Source organism: Ursus maritimus, unplaced genomic scaffold (assembly GCF_017311325.1).
Source record: "Ursus maritimus isolate PB19 unplaced genomic scaffold, ASM1731132v1 scaffold_33, whole genome shotgun sequence".
Lineage (NCBI taxonomy): Eukaryota > Metazoa > Chordata > Mammalia > Carnivora > Ursidae > Ursus > Ursus maritimus.
In genome coordinates this window covers 19349671-19361278 of record NW_024425897.1, presented here as the reverse complement: position 1 = coordinate 19361278, position 11608 = coordinate 19349671, and the positions used below count along the sequence as shown (strand labels likewise).

The 11608-nt window shown below is 53.9% G+C and overlaps 1 protein-coding gene across 6 annotated transcripts in view; it reads right to left on the bottom strand.

The window, feature by feature from the left end:
* RBM19 (RNA binding motif protein 19) overlaps positions 1-11608 on the bottom strand; it is a 148640-nt gene that overhangs the window by 130302 nt on the left and 6730 nt on the right. For all 6 annotated transcript variants that reach the window (XR_005831727.1, XR_005831726.1, XM_040619894.1 and 3 more), the window contains exons 6-13: positions 10861-11129; positions 9153-9233; positions 5974-6052; positions 3883-3954; positions 2997-3200; positions 1553-1683; positions 652-773; positions 130-226 (exon numbers count right to left, since the gene is read on the bottom strand). Coding sequence is in view for 4 of the 6 variants with exons in the window: in XM_040619894.1 (XP_040475828.1) it covers positions 130-226; positions 652-773; positions 1553-1683; positions 2997-3200; positions 3883-3954; positions 5974-6052; positions 9153-9233; positions 10861-11129 (1055 nt within the window). In the remaining 2 variants the exon portion in view is untranslated. The remainder of the gene's footprint in view (positions 1-129; positions 227-651; positions 774-1552; positions 1684-2996; positions 3201-3882; positions 3955-5973; positions 6053-9152; positions 9234-10860; positions 11130-11608) is intronic.

Below are 11608 nucleotides of genomic sequence, written 5' to 3'. Positions count from 1 at the left end.
CTGGAGCATGGAGAGGATACTTCCAGAGAAGGCCCCAGGGATGCCCACAACTTCAGCCTGAGGCCTGGGACTTGCAGATGACCCTCCCCTTGCTCTTTCTCCCCTTGCAATAGGCCCAGAGCCACTCACGTGGTCAAACACTTGACTTTTGGTGGCGCTGTATTTCTGCGCAATGGCATCCGCCACGGCGTTTGGGCCCATGAACAGCGTGTTCCAGTTGTGAGAGCTGAGAAGCAGAGGCAGAACGGGGAAGTCAGACCAAGGCTGAACGAGCGGAGAATTTTCTCAGATGCAAAACCTCTAAAAAATAAGCTCATCGCCTGCCCTTCAAGCCCCCAAAGCCTCCTCCTTCTGCCAACTTACCTGGCATGGGCCAAGAGCCCAGGGCCTGGAGACGTAAGCAATGATGATACAATCCCCGACATTCAACAAGCACTTACTTTGTGCCAGGGACTAAGCACTTTGCTTATATTAGTTCATTTAATTCTTACAACACCGAGAAAGTAAGGCACCACTGTGATTCCCCCCATTAAGCAGATGAGGAAAGTGGGGCTCAGCAAGGTTACGGACGAGAGGCTGAACCCATCCCAATAGCCAGAGCACGTGGACGACTGGAGGGGCGGGGCCCAGAGGCTGGTAGCGGGTAAGGACCTGGAGCTGTTGGCTTTGTCTTTAGATTCTTTCTTCTTCTTGTAAGATGATGATCCTGGGGTGTCCGTGTCCTCACTGGCTTCCTTCTTGATGGTGGATGGTAACACGTGCAGCATCCTGCCCTGGAGGAGGATGACAAGAGAGGATAGAGAGGAAGGGGGTGGGTGGGTCCACATCCTGCCCCAGGACATTAGCCCCTCCACCAGCAGGCTGGACCCAGTGCTAAAAATCCAGTCAGGAGACAGAGCCTCAGGCAGAACCACCACAGGGCCACCATCACACCAGAATGGGGGCCTGGCCACGTGATTCAGGATCCCAACATGGGTGGGGGACTTTTGACACAGTCTCACAACAGAAACTGAGCATTTATAAAACCCCTGCAGCACCCCCTCAAGCCCGGGCCCCCTCCTATCCCTGTGCGCCAAAGCAAGGGCTCCACGAGGGCGGGAGCCGGGTCAGCTGGGGGGCCCCAGGAGACCAGTAAGTCATGAATGAACAAATGAGTGGGGGGAAAAAAGGAGAAAGGGAGCTTGAGGTGGCCTGGGCTTGAGCAGATGGGCAAAGCACACTACGCAGTAACACTGGAAAAAAAGAGTTTTTTACATCCTATTGCTCCCATTTAACATGACCAGGTCCAAGCTCTCCTTCCCTATTTCTCTCCCAAGCATCATCTCTGGGGATGGAGAGCACATTCGTTCATTTGACAAATAGTTTTTGAGCCCCCGCGGTGTGCCAGGTGTTGTCCGAGGTGCTGAAGGGCCCTGCTCGACAGGCTCCCTGGAGGCGGCGGCTTCGCACAACGTATGCGTTCTCTTAGAAATGCGGCTGCTCATGCTTGTGGGCCCACATATCCCTTCCCGATCACCTGAGACCAGCTGCCACACCAGCCCCGAGCAGTTACCTGGAACACCTGCCCGTCCACTTCCGCGTAGGCCCTTACGGCGTGCTCAGGGAACATGAAGGTGACAAAGGCGAAGCCCTTGGGTTTCTTGGTCAGGCTGTCGATGGGGTAATGAAGCTCAGACAGAGGACCTGGGGACAGGACAGGCGTCAGCATCCTGGGGGCAGGGGCTGGGCCTGAGTGCTGGGCACCCAGCTCTTCTAAGTTGGTCACAGCCACTTGGCCCACGGAACAATGTGGCAAGCAGTTGCTGTGAGACCAGCTCAGAGGTCACGAGCGGCCTTTCACAATCCTTTATGTGTCTACCCAAGAAGTACAGGTGTCCAGGCTGGATCCTGCCTCCAACACCCACCACATATGTGGCCGGGGGCAAAGCACCAGCCTCCACGTGCCTCAGTCTCTCATCTGTAAAGGGACATCCTAAGAATGCCTAGCTCACAGGGCAGCTGTCAGCAAGTCCATAAATGCGTCAATACGAGTGTAGTGTACTGAACAGAGCCTGCTCCACAGTTAGTGTCCCAGAGGTGTGTGGGGTGTCAAAGTGCAGCCTTTCTGAAGCGCCTTCCGCTCTCAACACCAAGAGGCACCCACACCCCCTCCCCCCCGGTCTTTGTCTTCCTCCATGGAAACCTGGAGGCCAAGGCTCATTCCCTCACCTGGGCAGCCCAGCCCTGCTGTGCAAACCAGTGGCAGCGGGCTGGGAGGTCACAGGAAGGTGCCTGCTGGCAGAGTCCTAGCCGGGGCCTCCCTGCCCCGACGACAGGCACTCTCACCCAGTGTGGACCCTCACGACCCACAGCTGGCCTCCCACCAAAGAGAGGGATCCCAAAGCATCCAGACCTCGCCCTCCATCTCCAACCCTGACTTCCTTCCCTTCAACAGGCACGACCTTAAAAACACACAGCCCTGTGTGCTGAGTTGAACCCCAGGCCTTCCTATTCTCGCTTGAGAAATAGTAGCAGCAGCAGCGACCATGACATAGCCACTTGGGATGTGTGGTTTGGGGAGCAAGGCCTCAGACAGTGGAGCTCAGCCCGAGGAGCCCTGCCACGTTTGTGCCCCAAGTGACTGGACTTCAAACTCTACGAGCAGCAGGAGTTCGAACAGCAAGGGCTAGCTCAGCAGAATGTTTCTAGATCTCGTCTGTTCCGGGTTTAGACAGTGAGAGCAAGGAGACAACGCATTGAGACGGCACATGACGCCCGTGACATGACCTTTTACTGGGAGCCCTGCTAACCCCCTACATCCATGACATGTGAGCGCTCACAGCAGCTCCGGGGTCATCAGCCCCATCTACAGATGACAGAACAGAGATAAGAGGGGGAAGCTGTCTGCCTGTGGTCAGGTGCTGATAGGAGGCGGGCTGTACTCGAACCCAGGCCGGCTGCTCACACGTTACATGCTATGGGTGTGGTATGGGGGCAGCTGGAGGCGGCACCCCTACCGAATTTGGAGAAGAGCTGCTCCAGGTCCTCCTCGGTGCTGGTATAGGGCAGGTTTCGTATGAAGAGCCTCCCAGAGTCGGCCAGGTCCTCCTCCTCTTCGTTCTCCCCGAGGGTCCGGCCTTGCCAGGGTTTGGCGCTATTCTTCGGGGGCCCCTTGGCCGTAGTGACGTTCTTTTCCCTGAATACCTCGATGTAGCGCCCACCTACAGGAGGAGAGGAGTGAGGGCTCTGGGGCGGGCCCGGAACTGGCCAGCGACTCCTGGGCAGTGACCCAAACTCTCCTTTGCAACCTTCCAGATGCCACGGCCAAGGCGAGAGTGCTGGCACCTGGCTCTGTTACCAGGGTGGCGGTCTGGGCCAGGGCTGGGCCTTCCGGTTGAAGGGCCCTCTCCCTGAATCTCACTCATCCCGCACATTCGGCTTCAATCCCAGGGGGAGCCTGCCTGGCCACCTCAGGCCACTGTGCTGCGTCCTCTACCCCTCAGGGCACATTCCCTGGCTGTCCCCGGACAGCCAACCCCAGAGGACTGCCTCGTACTGTTGATGAACGGTCTCTGCGCACCGTCGCACAAAGCCAGAGCTTGCCCCCGCTGCTCCTCTGGGCTTTGCTCCAACGTCACCTTCTCAGAGAGGCCCACGTGGACACGATCCTGTTTTAAAATGCACCTGCTCCAATCCCGGCCCACCTGCTGACTGCCTATCTCTCCCCGCTCTTCGTCAGCTTACTCTTACCTCCGGGACGGCAGAGGTTTTGGTCCATCCTGCTCACTGCTGTATTCCCAGCGACCAGACCAGTGTCGGGCACACAGCGGACCCTCCACAAAAACACACGAGTACACGAATGAGCGAACAAGGCCCTGCGGCCAGGCGGGACTGGCTCCTTACCCATGTATTCCCGGTGGCATTTCAGAGCTTGCTTGACATCCTCTTCGCTGCAGAAGTCCACAAAGATGTACCCTGAGAAGGGACAGTTACAAAGGGAGACTCTGCAGACACTGGTGGGAGTCACCAGGAGCACCCACGCGGTGCTGGATGTGTCGGGGGATCTGAGCAGGAAGTGGGGAAAAACCCTATTTTTGCCAAGTCTCCAAAATACAAGCGGACTCTCCCCGACTCCGCAGCCAAAGCTCTCCGTGCGGGCAGTGTTGAGAGCCCATCGCCGGTTTTACAGACGAAGGTGCCGGACCACAGGAGTCAGGAACACGGGGGGTCTTCAGCTCCCTTCCGGCCTCACCCACCCCAGCCCCCTCTGGAGAAGCCATGCCCAGGCGGAAGCGTGGGGACCAGCTCAGCAGCCGAGAGGCTATCTCCACAAGCACTCTGCTGCTGGCTCCATGCACACGAAAAAGCACACCGGCCTGTCTCCTAGAGCACGGAGGCCTCACGGCCATCAGCTCACAGGGCCTCAACCCGTGAGCCACAGAGCATCATGGCTAAGAGGTAGCAGTGCTGTCCCCTGGTCTGGAGCCCTATCACAAGGCTATTTATTCCGTCCTAGGATTCCTCCTTCCTCTGTTCCCGAAGGCAGGCACCTCAACTCTCCCCATAAATGTCCTTCATCCACTTCCCTCCCCACTGCCCCACCCAGCCTACCTGCCCCTCGTGGGCCCCGCCCCAGGACCCTTCTGTCACCAGCCAGGGACTGCTCCGATCCAGCTGTGACCTCCCCGTGCTTTAAGCCCCTGCTGCGCTCCTGCACCCAGGCTGGAGTCCACGGTCATGTGTAAGCCTGCGGGCCGGGTCCTGCCTCCTCAGCAGCTCTTCCAAGGGGACGTTCTGTCACACCTCAAAAGCTCATTATGCTCAGCTCCCTCCAGCTCCGGGCCTCTAATACAGTCTTCTCTCAGCCCTGACAGCTCTGCTATGCTCCTTCCTGCTGCCTCTGGCCAACCCCTGCTCACCCTGCAGTCTCCAAAGTGCCATGAAACCAGGGGTACCCCCTCCACTACCACCACCACCACTATGAACAGCAGCTCTCAGGGAGTATGCAGTAGGCGTTCAGCATTGTTTAAATGCTGTGTGTGTGAACTCACTGAATCCTCACAAAGGAACGAGCTAGGACTGCCCCCCTGCCCAGATGAGAGGCTAAGGCCCTCATTCAAGGTCACAGGGCCTGGAAGTGGCTGAGCTGGGATCTGAGCGCGGGCAGGCACTCGTCACCCCTTCCTTTACTGCACTCGGTGAGTGTGCAAGGAGACAGAGCTGGCTGGCTGAACGAAGCTGCCTGGTAAGAAGGGCTTCGTGCTCAGAGAGCTGGGGGGGAAACACAGACACTCCAAGGCCACAAGACCATCCCTAAAGCAGGAGCCCTTTCTTCCCCAGACACCAGCCCCCATGGTTCCCAACCCCTCTGCCTATGTGGGAGTCTTCCTGCCAAGGACACCCCACATGCCCGGTGCTGCCCGGCCTCCCCCAGCCGGAAGCCCTCAGGGTGGCTCTCCGAGGGGCACCAATTCTGCTGCTCCGTGTCCTACAGCCTCCGTGCCTGGGCATCGAGTAGGCACAGGCAGGCTTCCAGCTCTCCAAGCTCAGACCCTTCCTACCAACATGTTCGCCACCCCTCTGAAGCCTGAGGAGCGCTGGCCACCCAGAGCGGGAAAGACAGGGGAGAGGGCAGCGCCGGGGCAACACCACACATCCTCAGCAACTCACAGTGCTGCCCGTCAGCACAGCTGCCCGTGGACTTGGCCCTGCAAGCCCCAGGACCAGGGACATGTGTTTAAATAGAACAGGCGAGCCCACGAGCACAAGTGTAGGCTGAGAGGGAGGAAGGGAGGGTGCAGGGAGCAGGGGCAAGCTACATACAAGGCCACCGGAGGCAGACCCTTGTCCTGAGCACTCCAACCCCTCCACTGAACTGGGGACACAGAGCAAACACAACAGCGGCCCTGAAAACATCCCCCCGAAGCAGCTGCCCCAACCTTCCATTTATGCCCTCTGTCTCCCCAGACCCACCCCACGGGGCCCTGACCTTACCTGTTTTGTTCCCATGAGCATTTCTCACTATCCGAATGGCCACTGGTCTCAGGGGCGCCAGGAATTCCGTAACGCTTTTCTGCAAGAAGTAAAGTTTTCCCTCCTTTATCAACCTCCTACCCTTTGTCTATTTTCCTATCAGGTCACAGGTCCCAATATCAACTGATCTATTTGTAAATTAAAGAAACCAGATTTTGCCTGTTGTTTGGTTACAAACGTCTGTTGTCTTTGGACTTTATGACATTTGTTGTCTTTCAGAAGTTTTTAACTGTTGTGTCATTAATCCATTTTTTCCCTGACAGCCACCAAGTTGTGCAAACGGCTCAGAGACGCCTGTTTCATTTTAATAAGTAAATTCACCAATGCTTTCTCCTGCAACTTTCAGTCTCATTTTTTAAAGCTTTCGATATATCTGAAACTTACCTTGCTATAAGGAGTAAGGCAGGGATCCATCTTTCTTTCTCTCTTCAAAAAGGTTAACTGGTTGTCCCATTATTACTTATGGAAAAATCTCGCTTCTCTTCATTGATATGAGACACCCCCCCCCAACGATCCTCAAGTAAATGCTGATATAAGTTGTAGCTTATTCTGAATTCTCTTCTACTCCATCAACCTGTCCACAACTTTGCCTGAACCAAACTGTTTTAATTGCTGTAGCTTAAAATATGTTTCAGTGCCTTGCAGGGAAAGGGTCTATTCTTGCAGGCTACTCCCCCATGGTCTACGACACTGCCCCCATCCTGATGAGGTATGATGGAGCTTACTCATTTATTCACGATTAGGGAAGAATTAGCATCTTTACATTCTAAAGTGTATGGCTTTCCATTTATGTAAGTATTCTTTTAAATCCCTCACTGTAGTTTAATGTTTTCTCTATAAAAGTTTTATTAGAGTATCTATAAAGCCTCCCTACACACACACACACACACACACACACACACACAATATTCATCAGACTGTCTAGAGGTGGGTGTTCTTTCTGTTTTCTATACAAACCTTCTCCTCTATTGCATTTTGTTTTTGTTCGTGGAGAAGAAAAAAGTGACTATTTTTTATGAATTAATTTTGCAAAAAGCCATCTAGTGTTTCCTTATTTTTTTTCTAAAGCATGATTTTCTGCAAGTCTGGTATTGAAAACTAAAGTGTGGCCCATTGAAACAGTGGAACAGAATGCATCATGAAAAAGAAGTCCTGATATGGAAGGTTCCCAGGCTGTATCATCAAGTAAAAAATGCAATGTACAGAAGAGCGCGGAGAGATGAATTTCTGTTTCCAGAAGGACTCTAAAGGACCGGCTAACTCAGATAGTCTAGCGTGACCCACGTGCTGATTGCGTAGATGAACCTGGATGGGCTTAATTTTTTAAAAATGAGTAAATATACTATCAAAAAAGATAAACACTTCAAGAGGAAACAAGGGCAAAGCTATGGCCAGGCACTTTGTAAAAGAGACGTATGTTGACCTACAGACGTGAAAGAGTGATCGGTCCCACCAATAATTTAAAATATAAATTAAAATGAGATGCCATTTTCGCCTGTCATCTTGAGAAAGATGAACACCCAGCATCCGCAGAAGTGGGCACTTTCATAGTCCGCTGAAGACAGCATAAATGAGCAATGCTTCCAGAGGGCAACTGACATTCTGTATCAAAGCCTTGAAAACGTCCATGCGTGTGCTTGCACAAAACATTTATCTGGGGCAAGCCTTGGCCAGCTGCGGCCCACAGGCCAAATATTGCCCACGGCCTGCTTTTGTATGACCTGCGAGCTAAGAATGATTTCTACATTTTGGAAGGGTTATTTTTAGAAAGAGAAGAAGCGTGCTCCAGACACCGTATGGCCCCCGCCAAAGCCTAAACTCTGTGCTGACCTTTACAGAAAAAAATCTGCTCACCTCTGGTCTCAAGGAATGCTGACTCCATTATCATTAACAGCAAAAGACTGGAAACCACACCCATGCTCCACGTCAGGGGACCGGGTGGATATGTACCACAATGCGTCCAGAGTAAGAAATAACATACAATGTGAATGCTGATGTCGTAGCAGAAAATTTAATATTCGAAGATATTTTTAACGTATTGTGGTAATGGAGAAAAAAAGTTTCAAAATAGTTCCTACTGTAGGAATGCTTTTTAAAACTAGAAGACAAGAGGTCAATGTTTATATACAAAGGAAAAAATGTCTAAGACGATATGCTTAGAATTTATTGGTGATTGTCACTGAATGATATAGGGGCTGTGTGTGTGTTTGTGTGTGTAAGGTTGCCCCACCTTGCCTGGAACAGTCAGTAATTACACCTGCACGAAGTAGACCTACGTCCTGGCACCCTACCTAGTTAGCACCTCTCTCACTCTCAATTCAGCTGGAGGACATTTAATGTGGTCATCTTGGTTATAGGTTACTTCATTTCTCTTTATTCAGCTACTTTTAAAAAATTTCCTATGCTGAACTCCCATTACCTTTGCAAGGAAGTAAATTAAAAAGTTCTCTGCTGTGTAAACTCAGAGTTAACAAACTACAGTATGTGGGCCAAATGTGGCCCATGGCTCGTTTTTGTCAATAAAGTTTTATTGGCACACAACCATGCCTATTTGTGTACCTGTTATCTAGGGCTGCCTTGGTGTGACAAGAGCAGGGCTGAGCAGGGCTGAGTAGTTGCAACAGACCATACTGATCAGAAAGCCCTAGGTATTTATCACCTCATCCTTTAAAAAAATTTTTTTTAAGATTTATTTTTGAGAGAGAGAGAGAAAGAGCATGGGGGGTAGGAGGCTGGGAAGGGCAGAGAGGGAGAGAGAATCCCAAGCAGACTCCATGCTGAGCGCGGAGCCTGATGGCGGGGCTCAATCTCATCACTCTGAGATGACGACCTGAGCTGATACCAAGAGTCTGGACGCTTAACCGAATGAGCCACCCAGGCACCCCGAAAAGTTTTTAACAGTGTTTGCCACTCCTAACGCACAGGACCAGGGAGTGAAACCGGTCTTTCTCGGTCTCTGTAGAGCCATCTCTGCTTCCTGACCCTGACACTGCCTGAGATTTTACTTGGCCTTTTTGACCCCAGTTCCTTTAAGTCCTCAACGATCCTAAAGTCCCCACGCAGCAGAGCCTCCCGGCATCCTCACGCCCGCCTCCTATTCTCCCAGGCTCTCCTCACCCTTGTTGCATTGTTGGTCATACCTCCGTGACATTGAACGGGGCTCCCCGCAGCTTCACAGTGTAGGGGGTGGTGGGCTCCTTTTGGTTTGCCGCTTTGTCTGCCTGAAGGATGGCAAAGAACAGAAATGGCCACGGTGAGCTCCTGGGTACAGCTGCAGGAGGCAGCTCCAGCCATCTCAGTGGGCGCTCACAGAGGCTCCTGCTGCCAGGGCGAGCCAGGGAACGCTGACGCGCATCCCGCCTGCCATGGGGTGCAGTCTGGCTGCATGTGGAGGTAAGGGGGTGCTAACAGGGGCTTCAGGCTACCAGGAGGGGCAGAGAGCATTGGATGGAGCCTTGAGGTATCCAGATACTCGCTACCGTGGATTTAGGGCTTAACTCTGTGCCAGGCACTCATGCAAAGCACTCTGTAAACGCTGCTGTCCTACTGAGTCTCCAAAACCACCTTAGAGGATTACGGGTTCAGGAGCTTCTTTGTAATTCTGGAATCCAAGTAGCCTTGAAAAAATCGAAACTTTCTATAATTCCTTTGGCAACAAAATTTGCCCTGACTTGAAGCCACCGGCCAGCAGAATCTGCTCTGAGCTGACAGGAGGCAATGTAGTGTCTGCTCTACCCCTTGTAGCAGGACCGGTCATTCCTGGTTCCGCTGCAGAAACAGACATGGGCCTGATTACGGGGTGCTGCCCCAGACCCCGCTGGGGGAGCTGCACCACACGAGGCATAGAGGTAACTTCCTGAACTCGGAAACTGTGAGCGCCAGCATACGCTCAGGCACAGGGGTTCTGGAAACCAGACACAGAGGCCACTGCTACGCTGAGCGTCATCTCAGATGAGCATCAGTGGCCCGAGGAGCACCTCACCCCAGGTCCCACGGCTACTCTGTGTCGGAGCTGGGATTTGAACCCATAGGTCTCTGACTTCGCCATACTCGCCTGGAATATACATTTTTAGGAGAAAAAGACAGGGTGTGGTCACGAGAAGGGACCGTAAATCAACGAATGAGGTGGAAGAGGAAAGAGAAAGAGGGAGATGGTGTCTGGAGCCTTGACGAGGGCTGGCTGGGAAAGAGGGAAGTGAGGGGATGGGGACTCAGATGTGACCTGTCCTGTCTCTGAGCACAGGATGCCCTGTCCCTGAAGGTAGCCCCCACATCTATAACACAGACTTCAGAGCCCAGCACGCCTGGGTCCGAGTTCTGACCCCAACACTTCCCAGCCGTGACCTCGGGCAAGTCCCTTTCCTTCACTGGGCCTCAGTTTCCTCCCCTGTAAAATGGGACAAGAATCCTTGCACAACCCCACTCCCTGTCATTAAATCGAAAGATTTAATGACAAACGACAAAGCAGGCGTTATACCCAGCATGTATTAGTTCCGATTACTGTCCACTGTGGCTCACACCCGCCTACCCTGCTACTAAGCGCGAAGCATCACAGGCAGGAGCCCCTCATGCAGCCCGTTAACACCCCCAGCTCTGGGAGGCAGGAGGCCTCTCCATATCGCCACAGAAAATAAACTCAGACGGGAGAAGTGCTTGCCCAAGGTCACACAGCAAGCACGTGGCAGGGCTGAGAGTTGAAGGCAGGTCGCTGGGCTGCAGAGCTGTCTTTCCTTTCTGACACACTCCCGCTAGCAAAGGGGCCGCAGGGAACGTGGGTGAGGACAAGGGTAGCTGAACCCCCTCCTCCCTCTGCCTCCCGAGCACTAGTGCGCACCCTCATACACACACCTCGGCTCTGGCCATCCCCGGGGTCTCGTTCCTGGACAGGGTGCCCTGCTCCGGGCCGGCCCCCGGCCTCCCTCTGTCCTGCTGGGCGGGTGCGGGGCTGGGGGCCTCCTCCTCGGCCCCACTCCCGTCCTCACAGCTCACAGCTTCGTCTTCACTCTCCTCCTCTTCCGAGGCCGACGGCGACTCGGACTTCACCATCTTGGATTTCAGGTAATCCATGTCCGACAGCTCCCTCTGCACGGCCGCCCTGGGTTCGCGGCCATCCTCCTCTGCGAAAACGGGAGGCTGGGAGTCAGTGATGGTCGTGGGCAGAGCAGAGGCCTGGAATGGCAGAGGGTACGGCAGAGCCACTGGGAGCGGCCCGAGGCACCGAACAGCCCGGTGGCTCCTCTGATATGTAACGTTAAAAGGGGTGTAACTGTTGGGAGTTCTGACATTTCACGTGCCGCAAATCAAGAGAGCTACATAGCTCCCTGCGTGGCTCCCTGCACCGGCCTTGCCCTCGTCAATCTGCTCTTTCAGCTGTGGCCTGCTTGATTATTTTGAGACTACAGACAGGACTGTCATTCCTTGCCTACAACCTTCCAGTGGTTTCCAGATGCTCGCAGGACACCCATGCTCCCTATCAGGCCGGGATGAGCTGATTGGCTTCTCTCCCAGCTCCCCCTCTTCCTCCCCAGCCACCATGAACCACGTAGGCCCCCACCTCAAGTGCCTGCACTTCCCTTTCCCCCGTGCCCTGGCCACG